The sequence below is a fragment of the Sus scrofa genome, chromosome 5 (assembly GCF_000003025.6).
Source record: "Sus scrofa isolate TJ Tabasco breed Duroc chromosome 5, Sscrofa11.1, whole genome shotgun sequence".
NCBI classification, from domain to species: Eukaryota; Metazoa; Chordata; class Mammalia; order Artiodactyla; family Suidae; genus Sus; species Sus scrofa.
The window spans coordinates 96,760,176-96,785,295 of NC_010447.5; the positions used below are offsets into that span (position 1 = coordinate 96,760,176).

Genomic DNA, 25,120 nt, shown 5'->3' on the forward strand with positions numbered 1-25,120 from the left:
TGTTCTGAATTATTGCTTTAAGTCTTTAAAGTATATGTCAGGTAAATAGGTAAGAAAATACTGCAAGTGTACATTATGTGAGGATAGATGAAAAACTTTATGCGATGTCTCTTTTTCTAAAGTCAGACATGACATAAAATAGTGTCATGAAGAAATACGCAAGTCATTTATTTGTCCCTTGAACTTAAAAAATGTATAGTAGTATACAATTCTAAGAAGAAAAGAAAAAATTCTTTCAATGCTCTACTATCGGAGTTCCTGCTGTCAGGGCTCAGTGGAAAAGAATCTGACCAGCATCCATGAGGACAAGGGTTCGATGCCTGGGTTAGGGGATCCAGCATTGCCTTGAGCCGTGGTGTAGGTCACAGATGGCTCGGATCTGACGTTGCCGTGGCTGTGGCGTAGCCTGGCAGCTACAGCTCTGATTCGACCCCTACCCCAGGAACCTCCATATGCTAAGGGTGCAGCCCTAAAAAGACAAAGGAAAAAAAAAAAAAAAAACCTTTACTATTTTATGGAGAAAAACTGAGGAATTAGTTAGACACTGTCTTGAAGCCTTGCTCACCATTTTTGTAATAGATTTCTAGGATAAATGACAGCAGTATGCTTAGTTCAAAAGAGTTACTAAAACAAAGCAAAATCCTGTTTTAGCATTTACTATACACCGTAAAACCAGTATCACATTTAATCCATTTGTGAGGTTCCCATGCCATAAATTCTGACTCCAGTGTTAGGCATTTCACTTCTGATTTTGTTTGCCTTTGCATCATTACTGACACTACTGCCTGGCTTGCATAAAATATATACAATGAGACTTACAGGCTAAGAACAAAAGCACTTTTTAATATATAATTTTATAAAATAGATTCCCTCTCAAAAAGTCAGGCTTTCTTCAAGGCAAAATATGAATACCTGTAAGGAAATAATGTCTGTTAGAATTTTTAGATCCCTAACTTTTAAAAGTGGAAATGGCTTAAAGTTATCAATTATGTTTTAAATAATAAACATACATCTTTAAATTCTAATCAGAAAAAAAGAAGTCAACCCAAATAGATTTTGAAAATAAGATGATTTCCATATTTCTCCTAAAATATTTGGCAATAAAAATGGGCATTACTTTAATAAAAATATACTAACATAACCACACATCATTTACAATATTCTTTGATTTAAATACTGAAAGACAAAAGTCAGGGTCATTGGCAAGTTTAGAAAGTTATTTGAGAATTTCAAACAACTTATGTAAACACTGTAGTTGATCTTTTCACTTCTTATTTAGCCAACTTGTTTAGTTGCCAATAAACGAAAGCTAGAGCATTACATATAAGACAGCATTATATAAAACACAGGGAGGTGATTATGAATTGTATTACGGAAGTCAAATAAGCACCCAGTACTTGAGACAAGGAAGTACAGATACCAAGAGGAAACAAAAACATATCATCTTTGTAAAAGCTGTATTAAGTATATTGGTGCACCCCTTACCCCCTTCCTCGGAGGCAAAAAAAAAAAAAAAAAAAAAAAATCAACAGCCAATTGAAAGAATGAAACCAATACACTCCAGTAATTTATACACAAAATTTCATGAGTTTCCTCGAGGTTATACAGGTTAAGTAACTCTGTTATTCTTTTAAGATATGCTGTCAGGACTGAGGGCAAAGATTACAGTGGCTCTCTTTGTCTGCTTTCATAAGAAGTTATACAAGAAGAAAATAATCAGTATTTCACATTCATAAGGAATAAATGATATATTTTCAAAATTCTACAAACCATTTTATGAAATTTATTTTTATGTTTATGAGAGAAACCACAGACCTTAGCTCCATTAAATTTCTCTCTTATCATACGGTCCAAACTTTATCCAAATCACTCAGGAAAGAGAGTATAAGAATTATCTATTAGACAATCTGTGCAAAAAAAAAAGTGTGTGGAAGGAACAAACAGAGGATGAGACTATTATGGGAACAAATGTCCAAGCAGATCCATTACTTAATGAACCAAAGCATTCGATTTCAATACTGTCACTAATGAGCCCCAATAAAAATAAATGAACTGTTCCTTAGTTTTTCTTTCCTAAGTATGCATATTTAATATTTTTGTGAATGATATGGATTCCAGAATATGAAACTTTGTTTAACCTAAGTTCAGAAGGAGCAAGAGAAAATTCAGAAGTCCATTTATAAACTCTTTGTTTTAGGTTTATCATACCCTCTTTCATCAAAAGTTCATTTTTATTTTATTTTGGCCACTTACAGGATAAAATTTTCAATCAATAAAAACAAAGGTCAGAACGTTAACACATGCACAAAATTTAAGCAATTCTTGCTGCCTTCCTAAAATGCAAAGCATGGTTGAAGGTGCAAACCTCAGGTACGTGTCTGTCCAGAAAGATTATGAACCCAACAAGGACAAAAACCATTGTTCCATTGCTGATTTTATTATCCCAAATAGTACTTCACACACTGTTGGTGTCAAAAATGTGCTGATTGAATTAAATTTGTGTAACTATTGAAGATGCAGAGCTTCGATTAAAAAGATGTTACTTGAGTTGAAAAGAATCGAGTCACAGAAACTCCAACTAATTATTAGACTATAATGAGAAGAAAATTTCAGAGAAGGAAAACTAAGGAATGAAGTGAAATTCAAACTTGATTCAAACCTGAGTTTTGTCTCTCATATAGAAAAATCTAAGGCATTAGGCCAGGGACACCTCAATGGCAATTAAGAAAGCAGAAGAAAAGGAACATGGGGAGATTTCTGAAAAGAAAATCTTACATTTTCGTCCTAAATTTTAGTTCACACATTTCTACGGACCATGTATATGCATATATTAAAAGTCACCCTCTTTTAAAACACGAAGGATACTTAACAGCTGCCTAAACAATCCTTTAACAAAAGCTCCTGCACGTAAGCAGAATTCTCAAGGCCAAAGTGGAACACGTTTTTCTTGGGAACAAAACTAAAAAGAGAGAACACAAAAGTAATAAAGAACAGAGTTGTTACGAAGTCAAAGAATGTTTGTTTAGGCCATCACTCATTTCCATCATCTGCTTGATTTAACATTTTATTACAAAAGATGTCTAGCTGCCATAAATATTTTCCCACTAGAAAGAGACACTTACTGGATTTAAGTACGTTTTCTGAAATTGAATTTTAAAAATTCGTTTACTCTTGTCCTTTTGCCTCGAGGGCTTCCAAGCATATCCCTCAAGGCTGTAGGATCACAGAGAAGATTCTAAGAGAGTACAAAGAGCAGATCGCGCTCTGATCCAAGCCATGGAAGGCATCTTCATTTCAATTAATTTACTTTGCCTCTATGAACTTAAGAGTCTTTCAAGGAGGCTGACATTTCACTCATCTGAAAAAGCCTGGAATGTGACAGGGGAAAGGGAGGAGAAGTAAATCAAAGGGGTTAGCAATTTTCCAGATGCAATGTATTTTTCTTTTCTTCTTTTCCACCAGAAAGTTTAGAGAGCCTTCTGACATTTTAATTCCTTGTGCAAAATCACAGTAGCAAAAAAATGCTTACAGCTTCTAGGTCAAAAGCAAACACACACACACACGTGCACTGGTACACACTCGTGAAATAAATATTAATTCTGATTTGCCGCTCCTTTAACTGAAAATATTTCTTTTAGGGTATTGACGAGAAGTTTGTGAGTACAGTTTAATTGACACAATTTTAGTGTAAAAGCAACAGTGGGTTTTGTAACTTTTCTTTGTCTCTTGCTGTGACAACTCATCACTGAGTCCATACTGGCTTTTTCGTTTAAAAAGATGGCATTTACAAAAACTAATCTTGTGACTAGATTTTAAATCACATCAGGATATTTCAGTTATCACCTTTAGCCACATGGTTTCAGGAAACGACGCCCAAATATTTCATGCAAGTGCTGGTCATTTCAGAAGAGTTCTTTTTTCATGGAGTGGAATTCACTGAAACATCTAGATGTTGGAAAATCTTCAAACATCTTCCTGCAGATAAATTCTCAGCAACAGAGGATATGCCCATTGTGTCTTGGAGCCAGAGAGGGAGAAATGGCAGTTAACTCCCCAAAACACCCTGCTTCAATATTTACCTGACAGCTTTGGTATCTTGACATTTTCCCTGGTGCATTTCCTCCTTTTTCAGGTAGTATTTTACAAGGGATTTCTTGTTATACAGAACTAACATAAATCAATCTATAACAGAGGAATTTGTTTAATACATTTATTCTTTTAAGAAGTTGCACGATCATATTTCATCAACTCATACAATAGGGAAAAAAAAAATCTTACTACTAAAACAGAGTTTGTGGAGACTGGCGCATGGTAAACCTATTTAGTCTTTTCAGAGGTCCATTCTTAGATTTTAACGTTAAATAATAACAACTATTCATTTAAGCTGGTCTCACGGTATATCTTGACCTTTAGCAATTCCACACACAGCAGCTTATTGTGGTATCCTTTAAATATGAGAAAGGAGAAAGTTTTACTTTGCCTTTATGAGAAAAAGAAAGAGCCCTGTATGTTACATGGCCCATGAAATATTGGCAGTGTGCTCCTTGGCTTTCATTCGAAGAACCGCGATGCTGGAGGACCTCCTTTCAAACTCTGGCTTTGTTTCAAACGCATGTCCATTGGTGGCCCCAGAAAGAAGAGAGTCAGTGAAAAAATTGTTGAGGGGCACGTGGCTGAACTGGTTCTGGTGGTTTGAAAACCCTGTGTAACTGGAATCTGTCCGAGGCGAGTGCGCGTAAGGTGTCACACAGGAGGAGGTGTCCCGTGGTAACATGCATGAAGGAACCACAGAACCACCACTCGCGTTTCCTGCCCACAAATTGTTCTGAATCTGGAATATATAAAACAGCAAATATTACATTCACGCGTTCTCACGTGGCTCCCTCACTTTGGCTGAACTGTATGCGCTCAATTTTGTCAGCCGTTCATTGTCTGCTCCTATTGGCTGGTCTGTAATTACGTTCTGAGCACATCAGGCAATGACTGAAAAGTAATTATTTGAAAGATTCTCTCGTTTGTTATACTGCAAAAGACCACCGAAACCCACATACTTGACCACATAATATCCTCTCAAAACATGTCAATCTCTTGAGTATCCTTTTTACAGTCGGGATTGTTAAAATGAAAGCTGGAAGATTTAGTCATGATTCCTGACCAATTCATGTGCTTAAAAAAGTGGTTAAGAATATGGTTTTAGGTTTAAATACAGTTTTGGTCTTTCTAAACACTACACGAGTCCATTTTTTTTTACGTTCCAAGCTGGACGATCGGTGTGGTAGTTTTTGCTAGAAACCAGTGCTGACGTTAGGCTGTTCATTCTTTAGAGAAATTTTTAATCAAACTCAAATTGTGGAAAATGTTTACCATTTCATTGCTTTTCATTTCTTATAGTCTTCAGCACATAGCTCTGTGCGTAGGAGAATTACACATATATTTTAAATATTTATTATATGACTTATATATGATACAATGTTGCAACAGAATTGACATGTAAAAGAATTTAGAATTCTAAAATATGACCATTACCAAATAATGGATGCACGCCTGAGAAAAACATGCAATATTAGAAAAATTATCATATGAATATAATTAAAGTACTAGATACCATCTTACTAAAGTGAAAACTGGGCTATTGTTTATGCCTAAGAAATTCACATCTCATGTTATTAATCTCTACAGAAAACAACTCAGTGTAATATCACCAGCATACCTAAATTTCTCTGAAGTTACTAGTATGTGAAAGAAACACTAAGTAAAATTTGTATACTATGCATTTTAAATAGGAGGTATCTTCGACCAGCTACAAACAGCGATCACAGGCATTCATGAGAAGCACTGAGAAAATCAAGACAAACAGCAAGGGCAAGAGCTGGGAAAAAAGGAAAATGTTGCTTCATAGCATGGCTGAGACCTGAGAAGATGAAATCGAAAAATCTATATGCCTTTCACAATACTATTACAATAGATTTAAGCTAGAACATAACAGCAGTATGTGTGTTTAACCCATCCGGATTTCCTTTCTTTTTTAAAATCATAATTAGAACAGCATCATCAGCATTTCAATACACATACAAGAACTGTTTTCTTTCATTTACTTTTATATGAAAATTCCAGTCTACTGCATACAACACCCAAGCTTAAACCATACTAAGACAACTATTTTCAATTAAGAGCCAAAAAAACGGTAATGAATCTCCTAGCTTACTCTGGAGAGATGTTTCTCTGTCACTCAGAAAGGACCACGTCACGAGTTTCAAAACTGAAACAACACGTATCATCCCTTAGGTGAGGCTTCAATGACTGGCCAGACAGTCACTTAGCATTGTTTTTAAAATAGTTCTTTACATAAATATTTTCTAAGCTGCTTTACAGAGGTCAAGTCTGTATAAGACATCTGTACACATATCTGGCTAGCGAGCTAGCTATCATGATTTGCATATTTTATTGATCCCTAAATCTTCATGGACTATGTTATTTTAATTTCGGCTCACTCTACTGTATGTATCCCACTTTGGCCAAAATATGCTGATTGGTGCCAGTGACTGCTGAGTTATGTATCTCTAACCAACAAGAGGGGCTGTTAATATATTACTCTGTCAAACCAGCTCCTCTAACTTGATGTGGGTGATTTTCCTCCTACATTCAATCAAACATTGTGCTACACTGCCAAAACCACAGTCACATGGCCGACAAAAGGGCTTTCAGGAAATGAAAGTGAACTTGCTTGCCTACTTTTGACAAAATAAATGAAAGGCAAGACAGTCGTGAAGAAAGATTATCTACATTCAATGTTTGTTAAAGGGTTCTTCAATTTATATACCATGTTGCTAAAATTTATTATTAAAATCATCTACTTCCACTCCAAATGCATAGAAACATATTTACCAAACAAATTAAGGAAAAAAGAAGAAGAAGAAAAGAAAAAGCAAGAAAGGTAATCTAAGAATTTAAGTTTAAAACATTTCTTCCCTAAAAGAATTAACAGTTGCCTACGTATAAAATGAAAAGACACTCTGCAGTTTTCATGACGTGAGCAAATATTATCTTGATCAAGCCTTCTTACCTGAACATGATCAAGTTAAATGCATTACTTCTGATGAAACATAACATATAGAAATATCGCTGAACAGAAAAGTCGGTAAAGCAAGTTGCTAACAGGCAAATTTTAGGTGGACCTGAGGAGGATCCCAGATAATTCTCATGTGAAGGGATGCTGTCACAGATTTTTACTGATAAGTCCCACTTCCATGATTCTGTCTCTCCTGCTTCCCTTTCTTTGACTTTCACTTTTCTGGCACATTTTCATTTGACTTGGGGGACCTAGGGGGTTTCTATATTAAAGTTTGATGCACATCATAAAAAATCATATCCCCTGTGAACTCAGGTCTTCTTCCTCCGAAGCATATTCCCTCCGGATGTTTTAAAACATCTGAGGAGGCCCATCCAGATCACGCTCATGATGGCCAACAATTATCAATTATTGCCATATGTCAAGCATTATGTCAAAAGCATTATGAAGACTTCCAGTCATTTCAATACAGGGAAGGGTATGTGCTTGTACAGTCCCCATTTTTGAAAAGGTGAAACTAGAGAAAAGAGAGCTGAAGAATCTTACCCAAGCAAGACTGTATAACTAATTCCAAGCAAGACTGTGTAACTCCCATGTTAGACAGAAATAAAACCTGAACCCGGGAAATCTTAAGAAGTGCTACAATGGCATAAAAACTAGTCTTATGAATTGAAATTGCCTATTTATGTATTCATAGCCCTAACTGTGTGTGTGTTCATAGACTCCACTTTCTGAAAGCAAAATTCCCAATGATTGCTCACAACTGTTTCTCACTCTTAGGCCTAATACAGTACATGAGAAACCCTTAATACACATTTGAAAAATCTCTTAGAATATGAAATCTGGACTAATCATTTTGCAGATGTAATCAAAATTTTATAGGCAACTTATGCTAATATATTTAAATTCTTACGATTTTAACACACTAGAATCATCATACTATATAATCTTAATATAAACCATGAAAATTATATAGCTAGACCCTGTTGACTGTATTTCCTTAGGCAAGCAGGATAATTTTTTTTCCTGTTAAATATTTATTATCCACAAGAGATGCATCTTCCTGGAGATTCTGATTCATTAAGCATGAGGTGTGGCTCGGTGGATTTGTATTAAAACAATGGCAAAGGTGATACACACAGGCAATGCTGAAAATCACTTGGATCAGGAAACACTACTGAAGTCCAACTTCCAAATGAAAAAAAACCCTTGTACACTTTCAATTATATTCAATTCCTATGATAAGAAGCTTTTCTGTTTTGTCTGTGTTGTTGTTTTGTTTTTTTTTAAAAAAAACATTCAATTCCCTTTTGGAGAGCTGTGTAAAAAAGTGTTATCTTCCTCTATGTATCACATCTCCTTCTGCTCCTTAAAATGATACAGAAAGTAGCATCTTTCTTACACATGAAAATCTTCAAATATCATCAGGCGATTACTACACAATTGTCTCTTTCTTTAAGGATTCCTCATATGACACCCTGCCACTTCCTCTGGATATGCTGGAGGTTATCAACTCCCTTTCCCCTTATCAACATCCGGCACTGACCAGAGAATATTCTAGAAGTTATCTGATCACTGGGGGATAACATGGCAGGTATCATCTTTGTTTTAGGTCACCTACTTCTGCGAATATTTGAAGGCACTATCTGACTAAAGCAAAGCTGTTGGAGCTTGTGGTTTAATAAGTCTGCTGCTGTCAAGGCTCATTCCACATCTCCTCCATCCTTCCCCCAATGTTATTCTTATAGAAGTGGTCCTATTAAAACAAGGCACTGGAATCTATATGGCATTATTGTCTAAAATCGCATATGTATTTGAGAAGCCATACAAAAATCTTGCTCTCTGACTCATTGAAAGACATACTATATTTGCTGTTAAATTTTGGAAAGAATGTATTTTTTTTTTTCTAAATAGGGTCACCACTTCTTTTTCTTTCTTCCTTCCTTTCTTTCTCTTTTAATTATTATTTCACAGACCCCTACAATGGCAGTGCCCACCACCAAATAATTTTTTTTGGGGGGGCCTCTAACTGTGTAATAGTCCAGGACTTCACAACCAGGAACAACATCATTGAATATGCCTATATCCTTTTCTCATGTGACTTAAAAAAAGAAAGCGAGAGAGAAAAAGACTGCCTTTACATTCTCTCTGCTTTGTTGTGTTTAAAAGGAGTGGATAATCTAAAAATATTCCATGTTTGAATGTGGTTCACAGCATTTTTAAACGTTCTGGGGGTATGTTCAAAGCATTGTCCAGGGAACTCAGCCAACTGTCTCCCATTAGCATGAATGAAAGTTCAACTGACTTGCTACTTTCTTCTTTGAACATTTGCCCCTTCATGCTTTTCTAATCAAATAAAAAGGTAATGATTATTCCATAACTTTGAATGTTGCAGGAAAGTTGATTGCCTGATTCTTCCCAAACTGAAAATTCATTTAATGTTCACTTTCCTTCCAAAGAATTCAAAGCACCAGCCGGAAAGGAGAGGGTTAACGGGTAAGTACACACACATACTAGAGTTCTTCACTGCGGATCTGCATTTGTCAGGAGTACAGCAACAGGGTAAATCACGGATAGGAAATTATAAATCTCATTTACCTTCACCTTAGAAACTTGATACAGATATATTCTTTAAATAACCAAAACTATAAAGAAAATTTTAGTGTAATATTTTTCCACCGAAGTAAGTTTCTTTAACTCTGCTCCTCTTCTACATGCAGACTGCTCCTACCTGCCACCAACATCTGTGTGCACACACACACACACACCGTGCTACACATATTTTCCTATATTCACACTACCCTCACATCACACCCCTGTGGCAGTTAAAAAGATGCCTTAGAAAGCCAGAGATCAGGGATTCACAAAGAGGTATGTGTGATGAGGAGAGAGCCAGAGCTTCTTCGCATTCCCATCTGAAAGCTGATTTTGGTTTTTCCTATTTGACAGAACGTTTGCATTTACTGACTTCTCTGAATATTGTTAATACCTACTATAAAGATTTACTGCCACATTATTACTGTATAGTTTAATTTACCCAATTTTATATGGTCCCTCTTAAACATGCAAACATCACTTTTTACAAAAACAGTTCAATTCTTTAAAAGACCATGACATTCTTTACTAGCCTATCTCCTCCTTTAAAATTTAGAGTGATAAAATATTAATAAGAATCGTATGCTTAGTGACTTGAAGATATTTTTCGCTGCTAACCTCAGGGTCCCATTAAACTTTTCTAGTAACTACATCAGGAGGTTGCTGGCAGGGAGAAAGCGTATAAGTGTAAATTCTAAATAGTAAATTCGCTCCCACTGAATAGCACACACTGAGACTTTGTGCATTTGGGAAAAAAAAAAAATCCCAACCAGAATGAATGACACAGTGAAAAGATCAATCTGAGCACATAGATAGAAATGAGGGTACATTTTCATCAGTGCCCTCTTATTAGGTATAATTTTCACCCCCCCCAAATTAAGATAATACACAAATGCTAAGATTTGGGGGAATAAATTTACATTCCAAAAATTCCACAAGTATATATTTTCAACATGTAGTAGTATTAAGTTGAAGAGATTAGAAATCATTTATTCATCAGAAAAGGATCACATGCTAAATATTCATTCATACTTTGATTTTTAAAACAAAATTTCATTTTAGAAATATCTACAGGGATTTGAAAGGACAGTGCCTTTTCTGTTAAAAAAAAAAACACTCAGATGTCATAGTCATACAAAACCACTAAAATGAAAAGAAAATTGCTATACAAAAAATAAAAGGGTGTGTCTCTTACAGTGCCAAAATTAAAAGCACTACGTCTCATAAGAAATGATAATGTCTGAAAGTTTTCAGAACATCATGTAACTATGTCTAAATTTTGTATTGTTCAATTAATATCTGAAATATGCTCCAAGTCAAAGATACAGGAAGACTGTTTTTCTTTTCCTTTGGGGTTGAATGTGTTCTTAAATTTTATATTAATTATGAAGATTTATAGGAAATCTCACCCCACATGCCTTAAAATGAAACTTTTCAAATCAACTCACTTAAGGGGAGAATAAAATCCCAGCACCTGGCATTTGCATTTTTAAAATCATTTTCCAGCAAAAATTACCATAGAAAGTATTTTCCAATTATTTATCATTTTATTTTCATGTATTTTAATACATGCATGATAAGTATTGCTGATTCATCAGCACCTAATTAATTTTTAATGGCAATTCCTCTATTAAAAATAAAATTCACAATCATAAGAAACAAAAATTGAAATATAAATTGTTTTCTTTGTGAACTAAATTAAAATTTTTTGTGAATTAATAATTTAAAACATATTTACAAATATGCAAATACTTTAATTTGCAGAGTATATTTTTAATCCTAGAGAGTCTTACATGGTGTCATATATGAGCTTTGCATTTATTCTTAAAATCCTAAATAAAGTTATGAATCATTTTATCTCGCATTTGTGTTAACTATAATTTGGATTTTATTTCTGTGATTTTTAAATCAACTGTTCATTTGTGCAAAAACGTTTTTCTATTTAACGCTAGAGAATAAAAAAGAAAACTCACAGACACATGCAGCTTAATGAATATAGCATATATAAAATTCTAGATTAAAGTATATACTGATGTGAACTGCAGGTCTTGACCCACAATTCTGTTCTCATCAACTTCTCAGCCCTGATGCTTAATTTTCTCCCTCGTTCTCCTCTATTCTCCCATAAGGTAGTTTTTATACATATGAGCAACACTGGCACTCCTCAATAATTTATCTTTATATATTTTTTATTGTTTATTTTGGTAATCTCAATTTATTGATTTACTCTTTCCTCTTAAAATATAAAATACTTATGACCAATTTAGTTAAATATAATGCTTTGACAGTGGTCACTTATTAAAGCAAAAAAAAAAAAATTGCTAACTCAGTATTGTGTAAAGTCATTACATCACATTAAATTGAATATTACATTAAAAAAATAAGGCTATTTTCACAATAAACAACATGAATGCACTTTACTTCTTTTGGAGGCTACTCTTAACCTCTTTAAAGCATTTGTACTTTCAATAAAATAAAAAATTATTCCCTGTCTCTATCTAGCTGTACCTTTACCTAATTGATACTGATAAAATCTGCCTCCTGTTCCATAAAACTTAGTTTTAACATATATATGTGAAATATTCTTTATGCCTATTTAAATAGAATGTCTATGCATATATTTAGTTACATCAGCAACTTTCTCCATTGTAAAAATTATGGTAATTTGAATAAATTACATCCCTCTATAATTTTAAGTGTATGTGCCCACCATCAGTGAGATATCGCACCGCATCACCATGTCTTGCTGACCTGATACTGTTAACATGTTTGCCCTCCATTCATCACAAGGGATGATTCACTGTAGCACAATATGGACCATCTCATTGGCTGTTTGACAGCTATGAGACTTTCATTATACAACGCATCAACTATAGCTATACTGCTAATACCTTTTAAAGATCTTGGGTTCTTTGTTTACTTCAAATATCTGGGACAAACAGAAATAACAGTGATAAAAATGTGATAATTTTTCTAAAGGTTAAAAACTGCTCAAGTTAACTTTAAATTGCTCAACCAAAGTGGTGGAAAGAAACTAGTTTCATCCTCCTTATTCAGCTAAAGTGAAGGCAGACGTTTAGATCCTAACCTGTCTCAGACTCTGGTGACAGAAGGAGGTGATATCTTCACAATAACTATTTTACAGAAACTTTAGGGTTTCCTCTTAAAAACTGTATAACAACACTTAAAAGAGAATTTGTTAAACTGGTGATGTCATACAGATTTCATGTGTTTTTTAAATGACTCCAGTGACTACGATTTATCTATAACTTGACTCCAATTATCAGTATGTTCAAACTCTAAGTGGCACATATTTATAAAGGCATCAATTAAACAACAGAAAGCAAAGATACTGTATGGGTCCCTTTATACATTTGGTAAACACAGATTTAATTATGATTCTCACTCTATACTAAGTAAAACCACACTGAAATTTTAGGGGGAAAAATCTTCAACCCCTTTTTTGAAATTTTTGAAGAAATTATTTTCTTCATGAGAAAGTAATTTTGGTGGATTAAGAATATACTCAAATTTTCCTAAAGCTACCATAGTTGGTTGTCCTTATTTAAATAAGAAAGTGTATTTAGCTGAATTTGATCTTTCCCTAGATCCCCCAATAGTAAATTTACTCACGGATTGGATCAGTTTAAACACTATAACATAAGGGAACATTCAAACCACTTAAGTACTTCTCTCCTGCAGAAAAAAATAAATAATGACTAATGGCAATTATAGAATTGTGACTGTTATTGAGCACTCATTATGTACTAGGCAATATCCTAAGTCCTCTGCATAAACTGTTTTGTTTAATCTTCACAAATATCACACAAGCTTTTCTCACCATTTTATAAATGAAGTGAAAGGTTACTTGAGGTTAATTCATTTGCCAAAGGTCTAAAAATCTATTAAGTGGAAGAGCCAGGATCTGAACCCACAGCCCCTGATTGTGAAGCCCACAGTGTCCTACATTAATCTATGGCCTCCTTCAAATCCCAGGATTTAGCTCCACATCACTTAATCCTCTCCTGAACAGAAAAAGTACCATCATCTTCTTCATCATCATCTACACCACAAAGACCACCAAAACCAGCACCAAGAACACCTCGATTTTACAAATAAAGAATGTGAAAATCAGGGAAGCCAAGAGACTTAATCCCAAGTTACCCAGCTGGTCAATGATAAAGTTAATACACATTTAATCTGAACTAAACTTAATGGCATGAAATTAGCACTCCCTTCTAAGCGTGAAGGCTGGCTATCATCTCCTAGAAAATGTTTATGCCTTAACAGAAAATACTGTATTCACCAAAAATAATCATTTTTAAGTGCTCTGGTTTTCATAGATTAGAAACAAGTTTGAATGCTGACAGATACCTGCCTGCTCCTTACATTCAAGGACAAAAGTATGTAGGTCTCTTTTGGCTTGCGGCTAGTTTTCATCAGGTGGTTACAGAATTTGTAATACTTTGTTTGTAATCTTCCCATGAACCAAGATATTTTGTCTGGATCATGGGCATGCCTAAAACAATACCTAGCATATATTTAATAAAATGCAAACAACTCTGCAAGAAAAATTAAGCTGAAAGGGGCCTACAAAATATTTCTAGTCTATTCTTTCAAAGAGGAAACGTTAATTGCTTAAGAGCACAGAGCTAGTTAATAGCAGAGATTCAGAAACCAATTGTCTTATTAAAAATTGACTAATTTTTGTTTTATATTGTTCTCCCACAAACAGAAGCGAACCAGTGCTTTTTTCCCACAACTATGCAGTGTATATATAATTTACTTAATACAGTGGTGATAACAAAGACGGGTAAAAATGGAGTCATCTTTTTTTTTTTTTTCCTTTTTATGGCCACACTGTGGCAGAGGCCTCTCTTAAATACACCCTAAATGGTGTGGGAGACATGTTACAGCATCCACCACAATGTCAGTGGGAAAGTGGTGTGCTGACTGGGGGAGGCCCAAGAGGATGCTTAAGGGGAGGCAGCTTTGGCACAAGCAGTGAGACTCTCTTCTAAAATCTCTTGCAATGGAGAACATCAAACAATTGAATTTAGCTCTATCAGTGTTGAAAAATGGCAACTGACATTGCGAACTTTACAAAATAACACTGCCTTTTTTCACTACAGCAAATTCTACTTTACAGTATATTACTCCTCACATATCACAGCGCTCATTCTTGTTTATGTGCTATCAAATATGAGCAGGTGTAGGAAAAAGAATATCTTAACCTAGAAAGTATCTACACTTTTAAAATATTTTATATTACTTTATACATTTTTTCGATGGAAGCCTTTTTCCTTTCCAAAGTAGTGGGATGTTTTAGGGTGAAAACTGAACAACTTCACTCGATTCAATCCATGACTATGAATTAAAGAGAAAATGAGCCCAGGACTCCTGAACTCAAAAAAACCTGGACTCAAATTCAATGAGTTAATGGCTATAAGAAGGAAGCTTGGCTTAAAATAAGTCCTCAACTGGTAGTTACTATTTTTACTGTTGCAGCTGTCCTTACTATAGTATAACGAAGACCAGTGGAAACAAAGTTTTTCAAACATTTTAGAAAATATTAATTACTGTTCATAAATAAACATTATGTCTGATATACACAGATACCTCTATGCTATGTAAGATTATTATCCACAGACTTATTATTCTGAGTAGGCTTAAGGAGATCATTTTCTAAACCATTTCTGGTTTTAATATATTTCTGTGTATGCTTTTGCTCCCTTGCCAAATGGCTAATACTTTATTTCTGCCCTGCCACTAATATTTTCTAGTTCCAACTTTTTGGTAATTAATATTTTTTTCGGTAATTAGTAACAGTAACCAAATTCAATGTCTTCTTACGTTAGGTTGGTTAGATTCTATTTCAGTTGCTATTTTTTCCCATTATTTTCAAGCCACTCCTATTTTCAAGCCACATGATTTTTTAAAAATAAAAAGAAGAAGAAGCTTCCTTAGGGCTGAAGCTTGAGAGACACAATTCTGGCATAAGTATTTTTTTTCAAACAAACCAAAAATAGTCAACCACAGAGTTAAGTTAAAATGACATTTCCCCTCGACTTTATCCAACACCAACAGGGGGGGAATGAGGGACACCTGATTTCACAGTTTGTGGTACCCAAACATTAAGTGACTCAGCAAAACATAAAAGTACTATGAATTTAACAGTACTGGTTCTTATCATTGTTAATGAATTATTCTGCCAAAATAACTTCAACCTATGATCTCTGTGTTTCCCATACTTATATTATGAGGCAGTATAACCAATGTATATAAATTATGGAGAACTCACAGTGAGAACTGGGGCAAAAATTCCATTATCTATGAGGGGAAAATTTTTAATTAATCCTTTGTTGGCATGAAAAAGACTATCAAATGAGTAACTGGATTGTAACATTGCCTTTCCCCTTTGAGCTACTAAGTTACCTCATGCTACTAATGAATAATAGGAAAAGCTGTGAGATGCAATAAGACAATGGCAAGATAATTCTAGGGGAAGGGGTGCCTTGAGTAGGGTGCTCTCTTAAGCCCTTAGGTAGAGCTTAGCTGATACCACTCTTCTTCATGGTTTTTGGTACACTGGAGAAGAAGGGAGGGTTAAAGATGAGGCAACCAGCAGCGAGGAGCAACAGGTGGAAAAGAAACAGGAAGAGGAACAAAGAAAGGAATGACGATTGAAATAAAAAGGTGGGAAAGAAAAAAAAAAAAAAGACACATCACAGTCAAGTGCTGACTATGACGTACACAGTAATACTGTTTAACGTCCATTTGCAAAGAGTTCATAATTTGTGACTCTCTTATTTCCAAAGTCATCAGTCAAGTCGTTGAAGGTTATATAAAGTACATGCGATCTCCATTACTGTTTTACTCATATTTCACTGGTTGTGAGTCCATTCTCTGCTCCCTAAACTGCCAATCTGAATAGCACAACCAAAGGCTTATGCTCCTTTGTTATTAATTAATCATTCATTCATTCATACATATTCACTGGGAGGGCCAGTCTATTGTGGGAGTTAAGATCTTGCCCTTGAGAATCAGACTGCCTGTGCTCAAATCTGGGCTTCCCCACCACCAATACAAGATGGAAAAGACCTTGCCTCTTTATGTCTCAGTTTCCTGAGATGAAAAATGGGGATAATTAAGAACACCTACACCACGAGGTGGTTGTGGGATTAAAGGAATTAATAGGTATAATCTGCTTAGAACAGTGCCTGACCTCGTAAGGGCTGCAGTTGTGTTATGTTAACAACCAAGAAAAGAGCAGGGCTGCTCTCACAGTCTAGAGGGGAAAGAGCCTCCCAGCAGCTTGTTTACAACTCGACGGGGACACTCAAAGTATTCTGTGAATAAAATTTCCTTAGCCTTATGATGTGAAGGAACCCGGAGTAGGATGCTGCTGGGCAAGGCTGAGCTGCAGTCACCCTTTGCAGACTGCCCTGGAAGGAACCACATGTGCAATCACAGACCAAATTTGGGTTTTTTTTTTAACTCACCTGGGTCTGGTTTCCTGACTTTTAAAATGAAGGAATTGAACTAGATCATCCCTAAGGCTCTTGTTCACATACAATATTACATTAATAAATTTGGTCAATTTATCTGGAGGAGTGAGAGTCTCAAGATAGGTTTTTTGAAAAAAATCATGAAAGGCTCAAGAACACAAAGATAGCATGAAATTAAAGGACTGAATCCATGCTTACAGGGTATGAATTTACAGTTGAAGAAAATGAATACCCTTAAGTCTGGGGTTGCAATGATTGGTTTACTGGACTATCAAGGTGGTCCAGCAGTGTCTGTGCTACGTATGTCTTCAAAGTAGTCTCTTAAAAATACATATCATTAAACAATAAGGAATGAAATGAGATAGCCTGTTCCTTCTAATACGTAGGTCCCTTAGCATGGATCAAATACAGTTTGGAATAGTATGGTTCCAGTACTAAAAAAAAGTAATACCTAATTAGAAAGACAACAGATTTTATTTAATGCATTGCAAAGTATGAAAAAATCCCCTCTAAAATAAAAGGAAAAATTAGACGAAAAAGAATTTCTAAACACTTCTAATGAGAGCTCCCATTATAAAGTCTCTCTTAACGTGATACATTTAAAAAACTATGTCCAGTACTAATTCCATATGTTTTAAGTCACAAAGGGCTAAATGTTTCCTGGAAACAATGAGCAACCTCAAAGCTGAAAAGATAACATAGGAAAAAAAGATGTTTTTAAGTGGCACTAAAGGTTTCAGAGGCCGCCTCTGACACTATCGATGGTGTGGTTCACAAAACAAGAGCCACAGAGAGAGCAGGCCAAGCAACACTTTATGGATTTTCGAAGTTAACCGAGGAGCTAAGTCTGAAATACTAAAATGTAGAGTAATGAAAAGACATACCATTAAATGATCCTACTTAAGTCGTTGCAATGTATCCCAGAGAGCCTAAATAGTTTTAAATGAAAGGCACTGGAAACACTTTCAAAAATCAGAATAAATAAGTACATGTTTGAGTAAAATAAATATCTAACAAACATGGAAAAAGCTTTCTGGAAGTTACAATTTTCATTCTTGACCATTACATTAGATACAGTAAAGCTTCCACTAGTCCTTTTAATTACACACATATCCTCTCCACCAATATTCTGTGCAGGGTACCGTACCTGTGGATAGCTGTCAGTCCTGGGCAAAACTGAAATGTCATAGGTGGCAGCAAAATGGCTTTTAGCTTGTTGGATTTGGCCATAACGTTCTCTTTTTCGCCATTTGGCTCTTCGATTTTGAAACCAAACCTAATTTTTCAAAAAAGAATTTTAGCTAAGAAAGAGTTGCTAAGGCAAATATGATGCTCAAAGACTTCAAATCAGAAAGGTAAACCAGGCCAACAAAATTACCCGACAAAAGGAATTTTTTTTATATCAGCAAAGGATCCACAAATTTTACTTTCTGTTTTACCTTAATATGGTAAGTTCCATATTCATGAAGTAACATAATAGAGACATTTTAAAAAGGCTCATATGGCTGAGCCTCTGTTTTTTCACTTAGAGAAAATAAAGAATTAGATTATATGACCTTGAAGACTTCTTATATCTACCACTTAGCACAGATAATAATCCCTCTTTCAGAGAATGCTGCAAGTCTGGAAGACATGCATAACTTTTTAGTTCGGGGTTAAGCACATAACATTAACCCAGCCAATCTATAACCAAATTAATATCTGGATCTGTCAAAACAATTATCTTTAAAGCATGTTACAACGTGAGGGCTCTTCTGGCTAGTCCCCATACTTAGAAAACCTTAGAAAAATGTAAACATGAAGACTGCGTCTAAAACACATGGCATCAGAAGAACTATCAAGATTTAGAAAAAAATATATTAAGATTTTATATTTTGTTGAGTATGATAGACACTACAGGGAAAATGGTATCATGTGAAGCTGAAGTATGGTTTTAAAATATAAAAATTGTTTATTACATAAATCACAGCACTTCTAAGGTTTATTTTCACTTGTAGAACATGCTCATAAATCATTTCTCCAATTTAAAAGACCTACAGGTAATACAAATAAAAAAAGAAATAGGGCAGATATAATCAAGAGTCAAGAAAACCTGTGAGTACGGCCTCTACTGGGTCGCTGAGCTGTCTTGCAAATTTCTCTAATTACACAGCAAAAATATTTCACACAACTATCTCCCTCCAATGGGTAAATATTAACTAATTCACACTTGTAGCTCTCTAGAATCTTCATGTTAATATATGAAGGTGTTAAAAGGAGATACAGAATGTATGTCTAGGCATGTATAGTTTGTATAACTATCTATAATTCGACATTTTTGAGTAGCTATTACACAAGTAGCTTTGGGGCAGCTGTTTAGTCTTTACAGAATTAGGTTCAGAATATAAAATATGTAGGAAAGAAGCTGGAAATGAAGTATAAAAATGCAAATTGTAGAGAGCCTTTTAGTAAAATTTACTTGACATTTTTACTCTCCTTCATATTCCATTCTAATCCTCGGTGTCTTTACCTTCACGTTCATGGAGACATTAAGACTGTTTGGTGTGCAATGCAAGCACGTATTTAAAATGTAAGATGGTCCCTGGAAGAGTTTTCAGCAATAGAAAGAAGGCCAAGAGAGCTACCTGGTCGGCATGATTTCTTAGAACACACTGCTGGGAGGTGTGTGTTATCCACTAAGTCCAGAGCTGGAGGCAACATCAACAACAAAACAAATGAAACATCCTTTTTTGCTTTCTCCACAGACGGACAGGTACCAGAAGCATACTAAGGGAATTCAGTAGAGACTTTTTTATTGAGAAAAAAGCCTTGACAATCCTCCTTAAAATGGGTGCCAATTACCACGCGGATGTGAAAACGGGAAAGAGAACCACCTGAGTCAATTAGGTTTCCGCCAGGCTCTCGGTGCCTGTTCTTAGACAAGAATGCATCAGAGCTCGTCAAAATGTGAAGGGCAAAATACGCTCTGTGCACAGCTGATCACTCTGCGTGTAAACACATTTTTCTGTGGTTACAAGTATAACTAATTTAAATCTATGAACACAAGACCAAAAAATACACATGTCAGGTTCGTGTTAACACTTGACAATTATAAAATTCCTCCTTAGGGTTAACTTTCCACATATTTACTTCCTGAACTAAGATAAAGTAACCATTTGTCTCCACAAACTCAAGCAAAAATCTGCTGCTTGTTATTCCTGGATCACCAGATGTTGTCTTTAAGGATGGAGAAGGGCCTTTTGAAGGCTCAGTCTTCAGAAGGAATACTATTGCTCCACTCTGAACAAAATGTTTTGCCATTTTATTTATTTTTCTATTCTAATGGTTTATGGGAATTGCAAAATTCAATATTATCTTATTTAGTGGACTAAAAACACAGACAAAAAAGAGGGTCATTCTCCTGAATTACTGCTACTTGGGAACGAACAGAATATAGTTCAAGGATATCAGAGGTAGTAAAAATAAAATATGCCTAAGAGGCGGAATTTCGATTTTTCAAGTTACTAAAAAACAGCATACTGAGTCATCCGATTCGATAATTTGAAAATAATTTATAAATCTAAATTGAATTTACATATGTGAAGATATATAAAAATTTATACATTAATATTAAGCTTATCCTTCCTACTGCCTCTGCAAAAATCATGTAAATTATCTAGATTAAAAAAATTATAATGGAGTGGCATATATTGGCAATTCCTGGGGTCAGAAAACTATAGATGAGCTATATGATCTTTAATTATATATAGCGGAAATAGTTTATGGTGCACATAACAACTGGAATTCTGTGAGATTATTTCATTTTTTCCCTTTGTTTTATTATAATCCTAAACTCAGTAAAATGATAGATTTATGGGCCATAACACAAATCATTTATACCAATACTAGGTATATAACCTAAAAAGAACCTCAATGGCTGATAAAACCGAAAAATAAGATACATGGATTCCTAGATTGGATAGTTATGATTCTGTTTCTTTGCCATTTAAAAATTATTTTTTAACATCAGAGATTTGTTATCAGAGCCGACTTCTGAAATAGTTTTATGCCTCCATAGTCATTCAAGTGTTCCTTTGTTTTATGCTTGTGTGTGAACTGTCAAATTCTCTGCCAGGAAAAAGTAATTTTAGTGGACTTACATGCACACACTACACTGTACTGAATCTTCGGCAGGAGAATCCGTTTCTTCCTTTGTGGTAAAAGCCAGCTATGGAATCATTCTCCCAGTCTTCTCCCCTTTCACCTCCCCGCTACACACACACACACACACACATACACACACACACACACACACACACCCTCGCCTCCATCTGGTTCCTACCTGGACCCTGGCCTCCGTCAGCTCTGTCCTCAGAGCAAGCTGTTCTCTGACATACACATCCGGGTAATGGGTTTTCTGAAAGACCTTCTCCAGCTCCTCCAGCTGCAAGCTGGTGAAGGTGGTTCGGTGTCTCCGCTTCTTACTGCTGGATACGTTGCTGTCGCATTTGTCCCCAAGTTCATCCAGTTCTCCCTTCTCTGGCATCCCTTTCACGGGAGACATCCTGAGACTGTTACAGTTGTCCATCGCTCTATTTAGTTCCGTGTGAAGAGGCTGTCCTTCTACTTTAGTGATCCCGTAGTTCACTGTACTCAGAGGGGGAAAACAACAGGTCTCAGGATTGCAAAACATCTCGAGCAAGGAATGAGTGGAAGGAACTCAGCATCAGGCAGGCGGTCTGCTAATGATGTACTGTGCCAGCATTAATCTGATCATCACGTTCGGCAAACATCATCCCTTCGCTTGGGCCAGGTTTAGAAGCATCTCAAAATGTGTGCATGGAACTCAGATAATTAATCAAAACACATAGGTCTCTTTTCAGGATGAATGCAATGTTTAAGGACACAACTTACAAGCAAATTAAATGAGTCACGTTAGCAGAGGCTCTTGATTTTTTTAAAAATCTAAATGAGCATAATTTTTGAAAAGAGAGCCAAATTTAATTTCTTATTTATTCACAAAAGACAACATTACGCTACTTACATGGCTCACAAAAGATATTTTACTTTGAAATAATATCTGTACACCGAAATTATGTTTCGCCTTCACACAAAACCTATGGACTATACATTTAAGATATGATATGGCTTCTACTGTATTTCCAGCACTTCAACTCTCTATCATGTCCGCATTTCATCTGAAAGTGTTTCCTACAGAAAAGGTTACGTTTTAGGTAGACTTTTTTAGCTTAAAAACTCAAAGCTCTCTTTCTAAATATGTTAAATGTATGCTCAACTCATTAAGTATGTTTTAAGACAGAAAGTTTTACTCTTCCCCCTAGAATGGTACAGAAATAAAAACATCTATTAAAAGATCACAAAAGATGTCATCTGGCGTTCTTTTAGGGCTGTTTTAATCTCAGTGATTCCCTCCAGATTTGACTGAATGCTTGCAGTAGGGTATAAAACAAAAAATGTACCATATGCTGCCACATGTACACACACAAACCCACACACCCAAGCAATGGATGCACATAATGAAACGGGAGACACTTTCTGAAAGTCAGCCCGGCCACAATGAGTTTCCAGGGAGCTGATACTCTTTTTTCGTTTGTGTCTGTGTTTAAATTTTCTCTCATAATATGTTTTTACAACTGCCTTAATCATTATACGAATGTATCAAAATTTAACAACTAGGTAACTTAAAGACCTAACAGCTTTTAGGCTAAATAAATAAATAAATAAATAAATAAAAGATGTGGGGTAAAACTAAAAATAATGAAGAGCCTTGACTGATGAACAATAGGGTTTTGTCTCTGCCCGCTGAGTTAAATGGGGAACTGCGGTAATTAGACGTGGGGGGAGGGGAAGCAGGCAGGAGGGTAAGGGCATCTCAGGAGAAAGACAGGAACTTTCCCAAATTTAGCGGACCGCTGGAAGCCTACATTCATCTTAATACGTTCCCACTACAATTCATCCTACTGGTATGATGTTCTTTTAAAACTTAATAAAGTATCAAATATCCCCAATGTCTCTTATTTTGGAATCCCGACAATTTAAAATATTATGATTGAGTGGTATCCAGCAATCAACAGCAGACATTGCAGAACCATTAAAAAAAAAAAAATCCTGTCCAGGAAAATAGCTTTATGTATATATCTCAGAACTCCAAAATAAAAATGTTGCAGTCTGAAATACACAAAGCCAACCCCTTAAACAAAAATGGTCGTGTCTTTCCAAATAAATGAGACTTAATTGGTTTTCTTTGTCGTTTGCGTCTTTATTTTTGACAAAGACTGAATTTGCAAGGCAAAACTTGCAACGTGGAACAAAATAAGCAAAATATACGAAGTCGTCTTTTAAGCTGATTGTGTACTAAGCATTTAGAAAATGAGCTTCCAAGATCCAATGAGTGCCTCGCGGGATTTTGAACCTCCATTAAAATGGGCGCGGGTGGGAGGCTTGTTGTAAATACTTCACACTTAATTCGTTTGTTATTTTAGAGCAACTAGCTCCTTACAGCTTAACTCTGGAATATATACAATGATAAGAAAAAGTTCTCTTGGAATTGTAAACTTACTTTAGCTGTCGCGATCTGAAAAAATAGGTTTGTATTGGGTTACAAGATAGAAAAGATAGATGGTTTGTTTTGATAACATTTTGACTTGGAGATACTTGGCCATTCAAAGTTGAAGATTTCACCCAGAAGCATTCCGAAAGCCTTCTTGGGTGACTTCTAATGTGGAGTCAGAAAAGCAGACAATGCTGAACTCGAGAATGAGTGATTATTTGGGGGTTCTTTGCCCCAAGCTATTTAAAGAGATTGGGTGTTTAACAAAACTTCGCAGGTTGCATTGCAAATCCAAAGAAGTAAAAAATCACAAATCCACACAAGCTAATTTCGTAACCCTCTAACTTCACAAAGAATAATTCTTGTGAATTAGGTTTTTCACCCCAGTTTTCTTAGTCTTGACAATAGTGCCGTCCTCTAACAAGCTGTGATCGATTTCAGCTCCTCCTGCCGGGGCAGCTCGGCGGGCTCGTAGAGGAAGCGCTGTCTAGACTCAATTTAGCTCTAGTTAGCGCCCTATCGGTTTACGCCAGGGTCCTGGATAGAGGGACGCCGGGACCCTTGGGGGACACCCCTCCAGAGCGAGGAGGCAACCCGGTGCGGGACACTTGCTTTGCTCCCCCGCACCCCCAAAGTTGGCAGCAGCCAAAACTCCGCTGGCTAAAACCAGCACGGTTCCACCGCCTTCCTCCGCCCTCCAGCTCACTCGCTCCCCCTTTCTTTCCTTCCGTCTTTCCTTCCTTCTCTCCTTCCTCCACTGCCTCCCTCTCTCCCGACCCGTGCCTGCTGCACTCCAGTTGTGCGGGTGGGCTGCTGCGGCCCGGGGTGGGGCAGGGGACTCACCGCTGCTGTCCTGACAGGGCGAAGTCCTCTCCAGGCGCACGTGATGCTCGGCGCGGGGCAAGGGCCCGAAGGCCTGCACGCATTTGCCCGCCGACGCTTTGCTGTAAAAGGACTCATTGTCCAGGCTCTCCATAACGTGCTCTAACGCGCCTCCTGCGCCCAAGTAAAAGTCACTGTTTTTACTCGGTGGGCTCTTGAGGGCAAACTTCTCGCTCAGAAACTCCATAATCCTGGAAGGCTGTCGCAGAGCTCCCGGGGCTCGGTGCCTGGAGAGCTCGGGGGGAGGGAGCGAGTGGGCGGGAGGAGGGAGGGCCAGCGGGGAGGGAAGGCGAAACCAGCGCTGCGGCGCCGGGAGCAGCCCGGCTCCGAGCCCTTTAAGACGTCCCGGCTGGAAAGGGGGCACCCGAAGTTGCTTTTATATCTTGAAACTCAGCTGGGCTCCTCGGGCATCCTCCCAGTTCTAATGAATATGAAAATAGGCAGGCGACTAACTCCACCCCGGGTCCCCCTCCGCCCCCACCCCACCCCCATCTTCCCCTCTTCCCCGGGCAGGAC

General features: G+C 36.4%; 1 protein-coding gene across 1 annotated transcript; it reads right to left on the reverse strand.

The window, feature by feature from the left end:
- ALX1 (ALX homeobox 1) lies at positions 1,508-24,950 on the reverse strand. Its single transcript, XM_003126740.5, has 4 exons — positions 24,566-24,950; positions 21,494-21,798; positions 18,320-18,448; positions 1,508-4,831 (listed from the first exon to the last, which is right to left on the reverse strand). Exons 1-4 carry the CDS (start codon positions 24,789-24,791, stop codon positions 4,511-4,513), a joined length of 981 nt encoding a protein of 326 aa, XP_003126788.1. The 5' UTR covers positions 24,792-24,950; the 3' UTR covers positions 1,508-4,510.

What these genes read in the sequence shown, in the direction of transcription:
- ALX1 (XM_003126740.5), bottom strand. Translation starts at nt 24,791, where the DNA reads ATGGAGTTTCTGAGCGAGAAGTTTGCCCTCAAGAGCCCACCGAGTAAA. An exon ending in TGACGGAGGCCAGGGTCCAG is followed by an intron (nt 18,449 to 21,493) that starts GTAGGAACCAGA and finishes TTGAAAAATTAG; the next exon opens with GTTTGGTTTCAAAATCGAAG. An exon ending in GGACTGACAGCTATCCACAG is followed by an intron (nt 4,832 to 18,319) that starts GTACGGTACCCT and finishes TATATATTCCAG; the next exon opens with ATTCAGAACAATTTGTGGGC.